General features: G+C 42.9%; 1 protein-coding gene across 3 annotated transcripts in view; it reads left to right on the top strand.

Annotated features, from left to right (window-relative positions):
* The window catches only part of TAB1 (TGF-beta activated kinase 1 (MAP3K7) binding protein 1), a 190,448-nt gene that overhangs the window by 17,028 nt on the left and 154,100 nt on the right, over positions 1-19,320 (top strand). The window contains exons 3-4 of one of the 3 annotated variants that reach the window (XM_030208454.1): positions 545-698; positions 13,641-13,727. In XM_030208454.1, the coding sequence (XP_030064314.1) occupies positions 545-698; positions 13,641-13,727 (241 nt within the window). Of the gene's footprint in view, positions 1-541; positions 699-13,640; positions 13,728-19,320 lie in introns of all 3 variants that reach the window. The other 2 variants (XM_030208445.1, XM_030208463.1) reach the window with 2 other exon arrangements.

Below are 19,320 nucleotides of genomic sequence, written 5' to 3'. Positions count from 1 at the left end.
TTCGTGCGGCTGTAGGACAGCTTTGTACCCCTCCCGCTTCGGCGGTGTTAGGGTCAGTCAGCTCCTCCCGCGGTTGCGGTTGCAGGATAAGCCAGATCCCCCCGCATCGGCGGGTGTGGTGTCCCTCCCCCGCTCCGCGGGGATGAGCTGGACGGATTCCCCTCCCCCACTTGTGTGGGGATGAGCTGGGTTAATTCCCCTCCCCCGTTTCGGCGGTGGTGAGCTGGGCAGAGTGTCCCTTTGTGGGTGTAATTCTCTAAGTGCTGAGTCCTGCGGATGGAGCTTTGATATCGACATACTGAGGAGTTTCCGGCAGCACATGACCACATATAGGGAGGCAAAAGTTTGCTCTCTATCTCCACCTGCTGGTAGATGGACACAACCCACCAGTCTATGGATTGATCAGCTATGATTAATGGAAAGAAAATTATCAGGTATGATACATAATTTTACCTTACTTGCTAATTACTTTGGACACATTTATATTCATTCCTCATCTGTTCTGTAAGAAGAAACTAATCTCGTGATTGTCTTTGTCTAGCAGGAGTGAAAACAATGTGTTCCTGTACGGCGTCTTTAATGGTTATGATGGGATCCGTGCCACCAGCTTTGTGGGGCAGAGACTCTCAGCTGAGCTGCTGCTGGGGCAGCTGAACCCGGAGCATAGTGATGCTGATGTCCGCAGAATCCTTCTACAGGTAGGACAGGGAGAGAAGGAAGAGGATTCTGGTGACCTATCTCCTCCTCTACCCCCTGCACCTATTACACAAGGTTTTTACTGAGTTTAGCATGCTTTGAGTTTATATTGAGTGTGGAACAAGGTGGTTCTTGTATCTCTGCTTGCAGTTGCAGTTCTATTTGACAACCCTTTTAGTCTCTAATTGTAAATGTACTGGGCACTGCTTCAGTATACATCATTATTGTTTTGTGCAGCATTATACAGACACAAATAATAAACAGTCCCTGCTCATTGACGCTTACAGTGTAGTCAAGAGACAGATAACATGCAACAAAAAGACCCCAGAAGGTTCTGAGTTAGGGTGCCATGGCCATGCTGGGAAGATCTGAAGCAGTTATAGCTATGATTAATTGAAGAAGGAGTAGCATTTTAAGGAAAGTTGTAAGAACAGAGGTATTGTATGAGACGATTTAAGAAAATAATCGGTGGAATGTGCATCTGAAATGCAGCTTCCAGTCCCCATCTGGCTGTCATTTTACAGTTAGGCATTTTCCATTACAGCAGGGAGGATAGGGAGGAATTATGTGATAGCAAATAGCAACAACCTCTTGAATAACATGGTAGGTTAGTGAGTTAAATTTGAAGACAGGAATGACTTTAGTTTTGACCAAAGATTAATTTGGTTAAATCAACAAAAATTAAATATATAAGAAATCTTATTGAATGGGGAGGCGAGTAAAGGGAACAACAGAGAAAGCAATGCACTTTAAAATTTATTAATAAAAGTTTGTCCTCTTCCACTGTTATTTCCTTAATCAAATTTTGTTTCAACCCAACCATGGAGACTGAAACAAGAGTTTTTATTCCAGATACTTATACCAAAAAAATTCAAAAGGTTTTCGAACCATTTTAGATCTCTGGAGACTCAACAAATACATCAGGAAAGAGAGGTTTCGCATAAACTCTCTAGCCACAATTTTGTCTTTCCTGCAACATGACATATAGCTTGCGTCACTGGATCTACAAGATGCATATCTGCACATTCTCCTGTGACTTACCCTGGGGAATGAACACTATCAGTACCAAGTGTTATCGTTCGGCCTCACCTCAGCCCCTTGAGCGTTCACAAAATGTGTTACAGCAGTGGCATGCCTGCACCAGCAGGGTCTTGTAGTTTCCCGTATCTGGAATACTGGCTGATGGTAGCCCTATCATTGTTGCCAACAGCAACTAGGACTAACATTCTTGCCGTTGAGCAGTAGGTATAGCATACAGATATGTATCAGAAGAGGTGCTGAGAAAAACACCAATACATAAATGTAATAAAAGTGATAAAAAGAAAATGGAACATGCTACAAACAAGCTGGCAAAATATAAAGGAATATAAAGAGAAAAAAACGTAATGGAAAATAAATAGAAAAATGAGAAAAGAATAAACTCTGAGAACTGGCTGGATAGATCTCATGTATAAAAGACAAATAGTAAGGCACAGTTGTCAAAAATGAAGGCAAGTCTGCCTCATTTGCTTATATGCAAGTGTCGGAGAAAATTAAAGCCGCATAAATGGTCTCTTAAGACCACAGTTACTCAATATCTTTTCAATAAGTGAGGACAACCACCCACAGATCTCTTTGCATCTCCACTCAATACGAAGTGTCTCGGATATTGCTCAAGGTGGCTAAGTCAGAAAAGAATAGCCAAAGACCCTTTTTATCTTCCTTGGACAGATGATCTTCTATATGCATTCCCTCCAATACCTCTATCTAGGACATTGCAGAAGGCAAGGACACACTCAGCGTGATTAATTCTGATAACTTCATATTGGCCCAGACTGCCATGGTTTCCGATTATTTTAAACATGACTCATGCTCCAATATTCTTACTGCAGGATCCAGATCTCATTACCCAAAGTAAAGACTTTTCTCCATCTAGATCTGCAGTCCTTGAGCCTACTAGCATGGTTGGTTCACTGCACCTAGAAGATAATACTGTGTTTTCTCCAGGAGTATTGCATATTCATATGACTTATCAAACTCAGGTTTATCCTACTTATCGGTGAAAGTTCATTTTAGCAGCACTTTTCCTGTTTTTCATGACTCATTAGATAATATAACATTAATGAGACATCCAATAATAAAACATTTCTTGCGAGGATTGCTGCATTTGCATCCTCCATTGCAACCCCCTCCTCCAGTGTGTGACCTCAATTTGTTGCTAACTCAATTAACCCTTTCTCTGCTGGAGAAGGTGGACCTGAAGTACCGTATTTTTCGGACTATAAGACTCATCGGACCATAAGATGCACCTAGGTTTTAGAGGAGGGAAATAGGAAAAAAAAATTTGCTTTTTCCCTCCTCTAAAACCTAGGTGCTCCGGTGCATCTTGTCCGAATCCCTCCCTCCAAGTTCAGGATCGCCCTCAGGGTTACCTCCTCCCCACTCCCCGGCCCTGTCACCACCTCTCCCCTTACTCACGCGATCTTCCCTGGTGGTCTAGTGACGTCGGGGCAGGAAAGAGCCCCCTCTTTCCTGCCCAGCGCGTTGCTCTCCATTCTCCTGTATGCATTGCTGCCTGACGGTCTTGGCGAGATTCAAAATGGCCGCCGAGAATTGAAGTCTCGGCGGCCATTTTGAATCTCGTCGAGACCGTCAGGCTGCATACAGGAGGATGGAGAGCAGCACCCCGACGTCACTAGACCACCAGGGAAGATCGCGTGAGTAAGGGGAGAAGTGACAGGGCCGGGGGGGAGGGCGATCCCGAACTCGGACTATAAGACGCACCCCCCATTTTCCTCCCAAATTTGGGGGGAAAAAAGTGCGTCTTATAGTCCGAAAAATACGGTACTTTACCTGGAAGACACTGTTTCTGGTGATTCTTACCTCAGTCGGAAGAATTGGTGAGATACACGCTCTGGTGCATTATTCCTCTTAAATTCTTGCGTGATAAAGTACTTCTACATCCACATCCTAAATTTCTTCTCAGTGGTGTTTCCTTTCCATTTGAGTCAGTCCATAGTTCTCCCTGCATATTTTCATCCACCGAATTCGAATGACCAACAAATCCGGTTGCTTTTCCTTCCAGACAATCGATGCTGTTTCGTTCGATGAGAGCAACCCCTGAACGACCTGTGACCAAAAGTACTTTATCTTTCTGGGTCGCAGCTTGCATTCAGTTTTGTTATGAATGCAGAATGCATTGAGCAGTCTCAAATTCCTCCTATTACAGCACATCACTTATGTGCCATGGCTGGTACAAGGGCACACTTTCAATGAGCAACGCTATTAGAGATTTGCAGAGCACGATGTGGGCATCTTTACACACCTTCACAAAACACTTGTTGTGTAGGCTTCAAGCCCTGTGAAGTATTGCGAGGATTGTCTGTCTGGGTTTTTTTTTTTCTGTTGCCAGAACCCACACTTCTTTGAAGTGCTGCCCTGGTGAGGTGGTTTGATTGCTCTCGACCGTAAAAGAGCACACACTAGTGCTTTGTTCTCCAAGACCTGGTGCTCTGCTGTGCAGTGTGTATTTGCTCTTGGGATTAAAGTGGAACACAGATGAAGTTCTTACCTTTTTAAGGTTTAACAATTTTTATTGATGACATATTTCAAAACAAGTATACAATTTCACTGTATCGCATACAAAAGCATTGTATCACAAACATCATTAGTATATATCCATATTGATTGTCATCCAAATTAATATTTTAGCCCCTCCCTACGACATCTTATTCTGCAGATGCGTCAAATATTCCCGGTCCTCTTCTCCTCTCTCCCCCCACCCTCCCTCCTTCCCCTAGAAACAATGTGTGTTTTAAACATTTCAATCAACTAAAACAATTTAACAAGCATAACTATATAGGAGCATGTATATTCAGCTCACAGTTATCTTCAAGTTTCCAGCTCCCACTCCACCTCCTCAGTCGCCCATCCTCTGGGCAACATTTAGCCCATGGTGGGCTCAAGGTTACGCTGGAAACAAAATGAATATATACGTAAAACTCCCCTCAATGTCTCTATCTTAGAATATGTCCAGTATGTTTTCCATTTCCCATCCTTTGCCTTTCCCCTTATTCCCTTCCCTCCCTCCCATTTCCGCCCAATCGCCATCTCTTCGCATCAATTTTATTCAACATTAAACCTCCAATCCCTACTGTCTACGACACATCACAAGCCACCAAAAAAAAAAAAAAAAAAAGAGGAAGGCGGGGTGGGGGGGAGTTTTGCCTTCCTGGAGTGTCCTCTCTTTAATCCTACATTTCTCAACCCACATTTAACAGCAAACTTCTTGCTCTATGTGGCAGAGAGTCCACGTATGCTCCCCATACTTCATGAAATTGCTTCAACCTCTTGGGTATGTGTTTGGCATATCTGTGTTCAAAAGCCATTAAGGCATGAAATTTATTTCTCCATACCCAATAAGATGGGGCCTCATCTCCCACCCACACTCCTAAGATCACTTTCTTCCCTAAAACTCCTGCTTTTCTCATTAATAACTTGTGTGCTTTTTTCCTTAAATGATAATCTTCATAGCAATCTAGCAATATGGCCCTTGGTGAAAGTCTAACCACACACCCAGTCAACTGTGCTAAGTATTCAAATATCTTTTTCCAAAAAAGTTTTGTTTGAGAGCATTCCCATAGGGAGTGAAGCAAAGAATTAGCCTCTCTTTTACATTTTTGGCATATAGGTGAATCTATTGCTCCTATTTTAAACAATCTCTCCTGCGTGAAGTAGGCCCTATGTACAATGCGAAATTGACATTCCCTCAGGGTTGCATTAGTCGAAATCTCTGGAATTCTCTTTATTAGTTTCAAGGGTTCCAGTCTCCCTGCCACTTCTGGAGTCCATCTGGCGACAAGGTCCCCAAATGTCCTTTCTCCAGTCTCCCTTTGTATTGCCCTATGCAACCCTGATATTGAAAGTTCCCCGTCTTGAAATATGTCAAAGAACCCCCGTAATTTTAGTCCCAAAGACGGGATCAAGGCCCCTCCCTCCAGAGTCCTTATGTAGTGCCTTAATTGCAGATATGCCATCAAATCTTTATGCTCTACTTTTCCCGTGTCCAATAGAGCCCCCCATTTATATAATTTCCCTTCCTCGTCTATCACATGTTGTACCAAAGTGAGGCCTCTTGCTGCCCATCTAGCAAAGCTACTATTGTCCTTTCCCGGTATGAAATGTACATTTCCCCGTATCGGGAGTTGATCTGATACATCTGCTCGTCCTCCCAACAACATTGTCAAGAATTTCCATGTCTCTCTCATTGCTCTAAGTAGTCTACTCCGCCGGAGTCTACTTGGCAAGGATATTTGTGGGCAGTGCAGTAATGAGTTGAAGTGCCATGGATAATAATATGCCGCCTCAAACTCCCTGGGCGTGTACTTTTCCTCTCCCAAGATCCAATCCCCTAGGTGTCGAAGTAGGCACGCGTAGTTATATAGGGATAAATCTGGAATTCCTATTCCACCATATTTCCACGCTCCTACCAAATATTTAAATTGCATACGTGGTTTTTTCCCCGCCCAGCAAAACCGCGAGATCAACCTCTGAAATCTCTTTAAATCTTTCTTCAGTATCTTAAAGGGTAACAATTGTATAATGTATAGCCATTTCGGAAACAGCACCATGTTGAACAATTGAACTCTGCCATGTAGTGAAATAGGTAACTGCTGCCAAGATGTCAAAACCCTTCCGCAATGCTCCAATAGGATATCTATGTTTATTCTATATAAATTCCAAGTGCACCTCGATAATTGAATTCCCAGATATCTAAACGATTTGTATTCCCACTTTACTGGAAAAGATCCTACCCAGCTCGCTTTCATGGCATGTTCCGTGGGCATGGCTATAGATTTATCTAGGTTCAATGCGAACCCCGAATATTCACCATATTCCTTGAAACACTCCATCAGCGCCGGAAAGGACACCCGGGGGTCTACCAGATGTACTAACAAATCATCTGCATATGCAGAGACCTTAAACATCTGATTCCCTATCTCCACCCCTTTGATTTCTACATTATTCATAATTTCTCTAATCAGGGGGTCCATTGTTAATATAAAAAGCATTGGCGAGAGGGGACAGCCCTGTCTAGTCCCCCGGTATATGTTAAATTCAGGTGATAACAGTCCATTCACCTGAACCCTAGCTCTAGGAGATCGGTATAACACTCTTAGGGCATCTAAGAATAATCCTGAAAAGCCATATCTCTCAAGTATTGTAAACATAAAGTTCCAATGTACACGGTCAAACGCTTTTTCAGCGTCAAAGCTGACCAACAAAGATGGCTGTTTTGTTGCTTCTACATGTTCCATGGACAGCATTATTTGCCTCATATTATGCGCTACCGTGCGACCCGCCACAAATCCCACTTGCTGTTCTAGAACTAGTTTAGGCAGCACTCTGGCCAGTCTATTGGCCAGAATCTTCGCATATAATTTCAATTCGACATTTAACAGCGATATTGGTCTATATGATGATGTTTTTTTTGGATCTCGCCCTGCTTTCAGTAACAATACTATCTGGGCCACTTGAAGTGATTGTGGTGCCTTGCCATCTATCACAAATTGCTTAAAATATGCTTGCAATGTCTGCATAATCCGGGGCGCAAGCAACTTATAAAATTCTGCTCTAAAACCGTCTGGCCCTGGTGCCTTGTATAATGCACTTTGTTTAACAACCAGTTCTACTTCTTCTATAGTAATATCTTCATTCAATTTACCTACTTCCCTCTCTCCCAGCTCCGGCAAAGTTAAATTATCCAAATACATATTTCCATCCATGGGTTCCTCTTGGGTCCTACCATACAGGTGTTGATAATATCTACTGAATACTTCAGCTATTTCTTTATCAGTTCTCACCAATTCCCCGGTTGTCTTTTCTATGTGAGTAATAATCCTTGATCCTCCTGCCTGCCTTATCAACCTTGACATAAGCTTGCCTGCTTTATTACCATGCAAGAACAATTGATATTGATAATATTTGACAGATTTCATTGTCCTTTCATGGAGAAGCTCATTCAAGCTAGTCTGTTGTGTCAGTAATAGAGCACGATTCACTGGGGTGGGATATCTCCCATATTGAATTCTAGTAGCTCTCACCTGCTTCTCTAATCTTATAATTTCCTTATCTCGCATCTTCTTTTGGAAAGAACAGTATGCTATTGTCTCCCCTCTCAATACCGCTTTAGCCGCTTCCCAATATAGTATCGGTTGTTGCTTATGTTCTTCATTATAGAATTGATATTCTTCCCATTTTTTGAAAATATGTTCTCTATAATGGGGATCCCGATACAGTTGTAATGGGAATCGCCACATGTATTGCTTATCTTTAATCTCACCAAATTCTAATGTATACCATATAAATGCATGATCCGATATGCTATACGGCCCAATGCCTGCCTCCCCTACTCGTGAAAACATCTCTCTAGATATTAACCAATAGTCTATTCTAGACTGTGTGCCATGTGCTCTAGATAAGTGCGTGTAGTCCCGGTCAGTTGGGTGCAAGATCCTCCATACATCTATTAATTCTAATCTAGTGCAGAACAATGCAATACCTTTATCTAGACAATTACTAGCCTTCAGGGGTCTCCTGGATTTATCCTGAGTGAGATCGTGTACCATGTTGAAATCTCCGCCCATTATCAGTGGCACCTCCCCTAGACTAGTGATCTTACCAATTAGTCCTCGCACCCATTTTTGATTGTATGTATTTGGCCCGTATATATTACAAAGCAGCACAGGCCTCTTATTAAGTGATACCTGCAATATCAAATATCTGCCTTGTGGATCTTTCCACGTCTGTTGTATTACTACATCTATACCCTTCCGTATCAGTATCAGTAAGCCCGCCTTCTTACCTATTGCTGGCACCTCCGCTATTTGTCCCACCCACCATCCTCCAAATTTAAGATGTTCCGCCGATGTTAGGTGCGTTTCTTGCAAAAATGCAATATCGGCCCCATGCCTATTCAAATCCCTCATTATTTTTTTCCTTTTAATTGGTGAGGACACTCCACTAATATTCCAGGAAACAAACTTTAACAGCCTCATGTTATCTCATCCCTTGCACGTTTGTTTCCTTTCCATAGTATTATGGTTGGTCTAGAGCTGTCCCAGCCATCAGCCCCCGACCCCTTCTTTTTCCATGATTTCTTTTCTCTCTTCCCCCCACCACAACAAAAAACACAAAACATTATCACACACAGCATATTGGCACGGAAAACCCTCTGACTTTCTTCTCCCCTCTCCCCCCCCCCCCCCCCCCCCCCCTCCCACCCTACCACTATCTGGTGAAACATACTCATTTTGTGCCCTCCCTCTTGCTCCCTTCCCTGGAGTTCCCCTTATTTCCTTCCCTTCCCTCCCACATCTATCCATTAGCTATAATGGACATGGCCCGTGTGAGTGATCTCCCAGCCCCGACCCCCCTCCCACCTCATTTATCTAATCCCCGTCTGCCCAACAAAGCAAAGCATGATTCATCTATGAGTACTTTTTATCCAGGTGTCTGTTCATATATCCATACTTTCATAACCATGCCATTTCAAAAGACACGTGTTTACCACGTAAAACTTTCCTATTCCTTATCCTTTCCAAATATTACAAGTATATCACATCTCTGTCCTTTTAGCACAGGGGAATACCTCCAGCGCACCCAGCCTCCCAGAGCCCCACAGACTTCCATGGAACCCCAGAAGGCCAGGCGCTCCGAAAACACCCCCAGTCGCATCCCTTCTAGTGAAGTTTGTGGCTTCTTTCTCCATGTTGAGCCTCTTACCACCATTTTCATAACACTTCTATCTTTGTATATGTCTTTGTAAGTTTCCAATGAGTAGACGCAAAATCTGTTTTGTCGCTTTTTGTAATCCACAAGAGCATTTATGCTTCCATATTCTGAGGTTTTATTCCAAATTTTCATGCACATCATTTATTGTCTTCCAGACTAATACATCCTCATTGTCTTATTTTATTTCCTTTTCCCGCTGCTCCGATTTTTAATTCAAAGTTTCCTCTAGTATTTCCCCATTTCAATTGGCTGCATTATGGCGGCTTGTGCTGGCATCACTCTCTGACAGTCCCTGAAGAAATATTTTTGCAGATTCTGGGGTGTCATAAAACTGTGCCTTGCCCTCCTGGAACACTTTTAATCGGGCAGGATACATTAATGCAAATTGAATATGGCGCTTGTGTAACTCTGTACATACCGGCGCATATGCTTTCCGCATACTTGACACTCTTGTTGAAAAATCTTGAAAACACAGCACCGTTTTATTTTCATATTTCAGAGGCCCCTTTGCTCTAATCGCCCTCAAGATGTCCACCTTGTGAGCATAATTTAGGATTTTACAGATGACCACTCTGGGTCTGTCCTCTGGTGCTCTACGAGGCCCCAGTCTGTGTGCTCTTTCAATTCGAAGAGGCCCCCCATTCTGCGATAGCCTTAAAGTAGTTGTCAGCCAATCCTCCAAAAACTTACCCAGATCCGCTTCTGGGAGCGATTCGGGTAGACCCACAAATCTCAGATTTCCCCTTCGGGATCGATTTTCCATGTCGTCTGCCTTGTCTTCTAAATCTCGCACTTTACTTTGCAGCTTCTCCGTCAACGTTTCCAGCTGTTTCATTTTATCCTCTAAGTCAGAGACACGTTGTGTGCACGTCGTAAACTCTCCCCTGAGCGCCTCCACATTGCCGTCCACATTGTCAAGCTTGGCGGATAAGGTTTGTAGTTTTTTGTCCAACGTTACATCTATGGCCTGGGTGACCTCTGCCACGATCTCGGCCACCCACGCGGAGCTGACCGAAGTCGGGCCTTCGCCACTGCTCGCCGCCATCTTGGATCCGCTCTTAGCTAGCTTTTCTTTGTCTCTACGAGTCGCACGTGCGGTCATCGGCGCTGATCCGATCTCCTTCCAGGCACACCAGATGGTCTTTTAACGTTCTCTCCGCTTTTCATGTGCGGGACATCCGTTTTTTGTCTTTATTTTAGGTAGAATCGACGGTCGGGACCGGGAGCCTCACCCACCGACGTCTGCTTCTCTAGCACGACATCACGTGACCCAGTTCTTACCTTTTTTAAAGAAACTTTTATTGTGTCTGCAAGGTGTAATAAGACTGAATTATCTATTTACTCTACTCTTGCTGTGTATTTGTAAAGCGCTTCTAGGTCCCTTCTTAGGGGAGTTTACAGTCTAGTGATAGTTATGATGAAAATAGCAATTGAGCATCAAAATTTTAAAAAATTGTAGTAGCAGTTGGAAGCCCTCCAAACTAACTAATGCTTCCCTCCCCCCATACCCCGACTCAACCTGAGAAGTCCAGGGGAGTGGTAGGGGACTGGAACAATTCTAAATTGCTCCTGCTCTGGCAGCTCCCTCTGAGTTGGTGGCAGTCACTTTGATAGAGGGAACTGCTGGAGTAGGAGTGAGTGGGGATTGCTCCTGACCCTATATTTCCCAGACCCCTTAAATGAATCTGTGCAGAACTGGCATAGCCTGTTTCTAGGGAGCGGTTAATATATATATATATATATATACTAGGAAAGAAGGCCCGTTTCTCAGAGCAATGAAACGGGCGCTAGTTTTTTTTTTTTTTTTGGGGGGGGGGTGTGACTCACGGAGAACAGTGGCAATTTTCCTGGGCCGCCCCGTGGCTCGTCGCGGTTGTAGCTGGTTTGTGCGCCGCCGCTATTTGTTAGCGTTGTAGCTCTGTGTGGGTGGTGATTTTCCTGGGCTGCCCTCGACGTCATCGCATTTTGACGTGAGGGCGGAGCACAGGTACAGTAATAAAACTCACCCCCAACGTTTGCTCCGCCCTTGATGTCATGACGTTTGACGCGAGGGCGGGGCCCGGTGGCTTCACCACCATGAACCTGAAGGAACTGAAGTCAGTGGCTTGGATTCACTGACGTCAGTGTCCTCAGAACGTTGGTGAGTTTTATTATAGTAGATATATGTATATGTATATATATATGTATGTATGTGTGTATATATATATATATGTATGTGTGTGTATGTATGTATGTATGTATGTATGTATATATATTTCTTTTCAAAAATGCCAATGTTGGGGACTGGAGGGAGGTGCCATTGACTACCAGAGGTTTGATGAGAGAGTTTGGGAGACCTTTTTAATCCATTATACCTTGTATCAAGCCTGGGAAAGGAGGCGTATGGGGGCTTGTGTGGTACCAATTTGGGCTATGAGGGCTCTTTAAATTTCAGCCACTGTGCAAAGGAACTTTGTTTTAAATTTTTAGCTAGATGGGAATGTGCAACATTTTCAAGAAAAATTTAGATACAAGATTCAAATCAACTAGAAGATCCCAACTGCCTGCCTCAGCTAAATTTTGCAAAAACAAGTACTAACCCACTAACATCTTTGTAGGTTAGTACATGAGTTATTAAATTCTAAATAATGCAGTTCCTCTTTTAGCTCTGCTAGATGGGTGTTATACACCTTCAGGCCCACCAGTAGAAAGATATGTGCTGATATCTTAGACCAGTGTTTCCCAAGTTGGTCCTGCAGAACCCCCCCCCCCCCCCCCCCCCCGTCCAATCAGGTTTTCAGGATATCTACAATGAATGTGCATGAATTTGATTTGCATAATAGAGACAGTGTATTCAAATCAAGTTCATGCATGTTCATTATGGATATCCTGAAAATCTGACTGGCAAGGGGGGTACTCCATGACAGACTTTGGAAACAGTGTCCTAGACAGGGTGACAGCAACTGATCATCTGTCTTCGGTGTCCATGTGTAGTATTTCTCAAAGCTTGGAAAACTAAGCAACAAGTCTTACATTGAGATCTGGTTTTTTTGGGAGCTAGCGAAGGGATGAAAACAGAAGGGCAGTGGAAGCCCATCTAGATATTCCCTGCAATATTCTTGCAGGCATTTTAGGCTACCTGTAGTCTGTTGGTGAACCATTCTGGCAGGTCTGCCCAGAGGATTCCAGTTGGGAGGTCACTAGAGAGTGGCCCATTGTCCTTTACATCCAGAAATATTCATAACCACCTAACCGGTTGCAGATTACAAAAGGTAGAGAACAGATGAGAATCACGACTTTTCAAATTCTTTTTCTCATTTGTTTTATTCCCAAATTCCTCATCACAAAAGTCAATTAAATTTCTTGTCACTACCTACAAAATATTTGATGTCATTACTTTGAAACATGATCATAAGTATCTGTTTTACCTACGTTCAGAATTTGCTTATTCCTTTGTATCCACTTGGAGATCTCGTTCAACTTTAAGCTTCTGTGGGGAACAAATATAAAATTCCAGGCAAAGAATGGATGCTTTATTGCTGTTTATATAAAACGGTGTGGCCAGTTTCCAGTCTGGAGTGTATGAAGGAGTGTGGAGGAAAGCAGATCTTTCCCAGCTCCTAGGGCCACACAAAGAAGGAGCTAGGTGATTGTTCATGGCTGGTTGGGGCAAGCGTCAAATAAGGTCATCTGTGGCTGGATAGGAAGGGGGCAGACCTGACAGCCCCTGATTTATATACAAAGAAGCATTATTCAGTTAAGAAAAAATGTTATGTCCTGGATATAGCCATTGCTTCTGTTGTGTTTAATTTCCAGGTAATTATGGGTTATTTGAGAGTACAAAACTAAGCCATGCTAATGCTGACACAGCCACTTTACTTTGAATGTGTCGGCATTGTCCGCACGGCTTAGTAAACAGAGGGGGTAAGTATGTGTTGGGGTCTTCATGGTGAAGGTGGCCTTGGCTCAGGTTGAAATAACCTAGAGCAGGTTTGGCTGGAAAGACAGTTTCTGTTCCTTAGTGTGCTTACTGTTTCTTTTTCTGATATTGGACTGTTATCACTATTTATTCACATGTAAAATGATTTTGTTGGAATGTTTACAAACCTGGGGGGTGAATGGGTATTTTTTCTAGTGAGAATACTGTACTAACCCATATTTGTTTTAAGTAACCCTTTGCTTCTCCCTTGAAGGCCTTCGATGTGGTGGAGCGGAGTTTTCTTGAGTCCATTGATGATGCTTTAGCAGAAAAGGCCAGTCTGCAGTCTCAGTTACCTGAGGTAAAGCTTCTCACTTTCTCACAAGCGCGCGCACACAAAAAAAAATATTTTTTTGGCCAGGTTCTTCGTGGCTCTTGCGGGTTTCCAGCAATCAGAACCAGGACAAACTGAGCTATGGTGCCTTGAACCTTCAGTTGTAACATGTTTTGCTTCCATTTTTGTTCCCTCTTTTGTCTAGCTCGGCCATTGTTTCTACCATCCTGTAGTTGAGAAGTGTGGATTGTAGTGCCCTTTAGAACCTGGTACATATGTACTTCTGAAATGATCAGTAGTTGTCGGTGTTCAACGATGAGCGATATGCCTTCCTTCTCTTCCTCCAGTTGAGTCGGTTTTAATCCTCTTATGAATCGTGTTTGTGCTTTTCGTGCCACGCCTCCAGAGTCTCTAATCACGGCTGGGCACTACTCACACAAATACAATCCCCTCGACCGGTACCTTAAAAGAACCCTCCCCTACACTTTACTTAGACCTGTCAAACAACAAGATGCCTCAAAATACATTTGAGCTGCACAAAGGTAAACAGAACAAAGAGGGATCCTTTTACTGCTTCAATTCAAAGGTGTAACCAAATATTTAAAGTTCACAAAACAAACTTGTTTCCTGTAGTGTTTTTCCTAATTTACCTAATGCCTGATATCTTTCAAGGGCACTGCTCTGCAGAGAATCTGCACCCCCAGTTTGGTCAGTAGATCTCTCCCTAGTAAGTTAATGGGAGAATCCGGGGCATACAAGAATTTTGCCTCTATTTGTTCTCCCCCCAATTCTAAATTCAAAGGCACTGTATATCTTAATTCTTGGGACTGTCCAGAGAATCCTATTGTGCTGGTGGTTTCTGAGGAAAGGGGAAATGGGCATGTGCTTTGACCCAAGCCTATGGTGGATATTGTAGCCCCTGTGTCAATCAAAAATTGGACTGGCACAGTAGCTAGTTTACCCTCCCCAACAGGATCTTCTAGCCAAATCTCTGCCCTCAGAACCTACTGCTGAGCTAGTCACTGGAGCCCTGAACTTCCCCTGGGATTCCCTGGGGATCGAAAAATCCCCCTTCCCAGTGCCTGATATCTGGGGGCTGGACCTGCAACTCGCTGTCCCCTGGTCCCGCAGCCTCTGCTTAGTGTCCTATTTTCCCACAGCTCCAACACTGGAACTGTGAGAACTCTGGTTTCTGTGTGTAGTCTGTCCTCACTGTACCTTGCTGAATCTGTCTGTGCCCTACTATATTTCATAGTCTTAGTACATTCTATCCACAATTTCAAAACGGTTAGAATTTCTTTGTCAAAACTGCCTGAGGCCAATTAATGCTCAGATTTTTAGTTCCATTAACCCATTTCTGGTGGCACTTTAAAATTTCATTTCTATAAGCCGGCACTGCCGTGGAGACCTGCTCCAATGCAGTCTGCATAACTACAACTAAACAGATTCTAATCTGAAGTCTTAGAATGGAGAGAGAGATAGAGAGCACAAATAAAAGAATACAAAAAACAATCCCCACAAAATGATGACGTACTTACCACGCTGTCTTCTCACCTCTCACCGTTCGCCTATCGCCTATCCGGTTGCGCCTTGCTGGACGAATACGTTCTTTAAGGTCCAAACACTTTTCCTTTGGTCGGTCGCTTGTTGAGGCCCACTCACTGGATATTAGCCGTTGCCACACGTGCACTTGTTAGCAGACGGCCGACTCTGGTCCAGTGCCGCCAAGCGGTCGAAGTCCACTCAGGTTCAACCAGACACGGGTTCAACCGGGCGGAAACACCACTTTGTTTGTGCTTTTCGTGCCACGCCTCCAGAGTCTCTAATCACGGCTGGGCACTACTCACACAAATACAATCCCCTCGACCGGTACCTTAAAAGAACCAGACAACTGGTAGCACTATTTTAGACTGCAACCAAGACAAAAAGAGACCAAGGAAGAGCTTCCTGGGGTTAACACAGGTTTATTTAATTATCCAGAGATTAGGATAAAAAAATAAGAAAATATTCAAGTATAGTCTAGTATAGAAAAGAGGAGAAAAAACATGAAAGGACAATGGAAATGGTCAGGTCAGGCTCTCCATCCCCTGGCATGGGGCAGAATGCACTAGACACTGACCAACTTCTTATCTGGCAAAGACATAATATATAGGACTTTCTTTCCCTTACAGTACAAAAGAGCAAGAGAGAGGGGAGGGCTTCCCTCACCTCCTCAATTAGTATCCCACAGTCAGTCAGGATCTTCCGTCAATAAAGAAATACATAGCATCTGTTTTGAGGAAAACATTTGGTCTGTTTGTCCATCTTTACATTTTTTCTCACACAAGGATATATTTCTCAGAACCTATGATCTTTTATCTTAGTATTTCCCCTTATTCTAAAAGAGGAGACAAAAGTTAACTACTGCTTCCTTATAGAGGTAGGTGTTAGATTTCTTTCTTGCCAGTTTATGTCATGTTGCTGCCTGTCATAAAACCACTACCACTTGGTTCCACAGTGTTTGTTTCTCAGAGAGAGACAGTGTTTGATCTCTTCTGCAAGGTGTTTACCTGCTATGTCTCCACATAGTTGAAAAGAAGGTAGTTCTCTCCTGGATTGAAGAAGCCTTACTTCCAAGGGGCATGGGAAAAGAATTCTGTCACCTGAATTTCCCTGAGACTGGTCACACTTAATGGGTGAGAATGGGGGCAATTCAGATTTACAATTCACCTGGCTTGGCAAGAGGGGGGAGGTAAAGTGTAATTGCTATTCCAGCAAGCTCTGTTTCTCATGATTTGGAAGAAGAGAAGCCTTCATTCCTCTCTGTCCAATACGAGAAAATTAATTCTGTATATTAAATATTTGGAGGTCTTCCACCTCCTACAACAATCGCCTTATACAAATATCTTCCATTGTGTTGGGACATCCAGTTGATCGTGTTCAAAGCCTTTTGAATTGGTACAGGAAAATAGCTGCTTGTGGTGAAGAAAGAACTGCACCTGGATAAAAGGAGTTTAAAGTGAGGATGAAGGGATGTGTTACTTTTATGGTGCAGATCTTACTGGGGTTTATTTTATTTCTAGAAAGGCAGTATTCCTGCTGTCTCTTATTTGTACAATATAATTTATTCTTGTAGTCCACAATAACCTCAAAGAAATCCCAACAATTCCTGGAGAATTACAAAAACAATTCTAATACCAGACATCATGATTAACATAATAGAAATTTCCTAAACAAAAATATTATTAAAAGGTTTCTAAATAAGTAGTACTAGTCGTGATTCTTATCTGGACTGGTAGAGTGTTCAAATACGAGCAGCTAAGAATGGAAAAGTAGTAGAAAATATCGACTTCAGATGAACATTCTTTGGGCTTGGATATCAAACATATATAAACGGTGAGTGACCGTACTCACTCACAAATGCGCAGTAGACTTCCCTCTCTGTCCCGTCCCTGCGTCAATACGTGATGACGGGGGGGGGGGGGGCGGGACAGAGAGGGAAACTGCAGGAAGGGGAGGGAACCGCCGAGGTTGCCGCCACTGGTACCCCCCTGCCTGTGTCCCGCCCTCGCCGACGTTATGTCACACGAGGGCGGGACACAGGCAGAGAAGGAAGGCCGACGAGAGCTCAGCTGATCTGCCTGCTCTGGAGATGTAAGTTGAATAGCGAAGAGATGGGCCGGCGGCGACTCGGGGGGGGGGGGGGTGGTACCGGCAGCGGCGGGCTCAACGGCTAGTTGTAATATAAAAGGGCTCCTGGATACCCCTAACCTACTAAGATAAGGGAAACCTATTAGTTCTAATATATAAAATGGAGCATTGCAATATAAAATGTTAAAAATTATAACATAACTGGATTTGGGCCTCTACTGACAGTCAATGTCAATTTATTAGCAAAAGAGTAGCCCGCTCATGCACTGAAAGTATCAATCTAGCTGCCGTAGACTGTATTGTCTGCAATTTTTTAAAAAGAAATTTCAGGCAACCCAGATAGATTACAGTAACGTAGTTGCTCCAGTATTAAACTTTGAACCACTAATGTAAAGGCCGAAGGTGCCAGTATCCTCCTAATTCTCCACAATTTCTTCATGAGGAGAAATGTTATGTTTTCTTTATCAATGCATTTATCTGTGACTCAGGAGACAAAGTAATGGATATCAGAATTCCCAGAATCTTTGTTAGTTTCAAATTTAGGATTACTCATTTTCAAGATGATATCAATCCAAATATCTGATGTAAAACTGGCAACCACACACTGTCATCTGCATAAGCCAGCTTGACAAACAATGTCCTAAGGAGCTCAGTAAAACACTGAATAACGAAGGGGATGGGGGACCCTTGCAGGACAGCACAATCTGCCTTCCAAAAGTTAGATAGGTTTAGTAAAACTCAGACACTGTAGGAACAATTCATTACGAAACCCCTAGTCCAACCCAAGACACTGTCTTTGTCTCTCACTCCAAATGAGCTGAGGACTGATGACTATATATCGTGATCCACCAGGTCGAATGCACATGACAAAATGATTGTCCTCGACTCTTCTGAGATCTTCCCTCAGCCCATAATGTCCCTATAATAGTTTCTGTACGTAACTGTCTGCATTAACCTGACTGTGAATAGTGCAGTAGCTCAATTTTTTCAAAATACGATTATTTATTGGGATTTATTAGTTGTCTTAAGAGATTCACCCAAGGCAGTGTATAGCAGGTACAGTTTAACATAAAACTTACAATTTTTTTTTAACAGCATACTGAATCAATAAATAGTGATCACTCCAAACGCACTTCAAACAATTCTTAATTTTTCTTTAATTTTTGTCCATTAGCGGAAGAAAAAGAGCCTCAGTTGTTGCTGGAACCTCAATGGCGTTCATAGTAACTGTATACTGTAGCTTTCTCTACTCAGCTATATTCAATCATCTGCTCAAAAAACCTCCGTATCAATTATATAATTTTTTTTCTTTTATTTATCCAGAACTAAAAGTCCTCATTTCCTGAACAGATCTGATTAAACCAATTGAAAATCCTTATATTTTTCGAACACTGAACATAAGAGAGACTGAGAGAGACTTATCTTTTAGTCGGACAATTCCAACGGGAGCCCATTTCACTACTGCTTCTTCAGGGAAAGTCCTCTATTGGTCTCATTCTCTAAAACATAAGGAAAATATAGAATCAGTCCACTCAAAGCTACTCACTCTTATGCTGGATTAAAATATTGGGCATATGTATTCACCAGCAGCTTGGCTATCCATTCATATTGCTCTGTAGGAATCAAAAAATGGCACTGATTGATCACAACGCTAGCGCCTGTGCAGCAGCAGATTATCCATTTAAAGAAATTGTCAGCTGGTCACCCTTCCGCCGACCCTGCTTAGCCAAGTTGTTCCAACTGCTCGGTCTGCCCCGGGCAACTCTCCATTCTGATGACCACCTCCGTATCCTCCTTTCATTCAGTCATACCTCAAGGTGTTTTTTATGAATAGTATTTTCCCAAAGGATGACCAAAGACTTCAGTCATATCTTAAAAGAATTCCTCTTTTATTTTCACACAACACAGTTCATCTTGTCTTGCAATACATGATGCTATTTCCTCCTTCAACATTAACCCTTATTAGTATTCACAGGGTTACACAAGGATT

The sequence above is a fragment of the Microcaecilia unicolor genome, chromosome 1 (genome assembly GCF_901765095.1).
Source record: "Microcaecilia unicolor chromosome 1, aMicUni1.1, whole genome shotgun sequence".
NCBI classification, from domain to species: domain Eukaryota; kingdom Metazoa; phylum Chordata; class Amphibia; order Gymnophiona; family Siphonopidae; genus Microcaecilia; species Microcaecilia unicolor.
The sequence above is the reverse complement of the archived record's forward strand: the minus strand, read 5'-3'. Positions and strand labels throughout refer to the sequence as shown.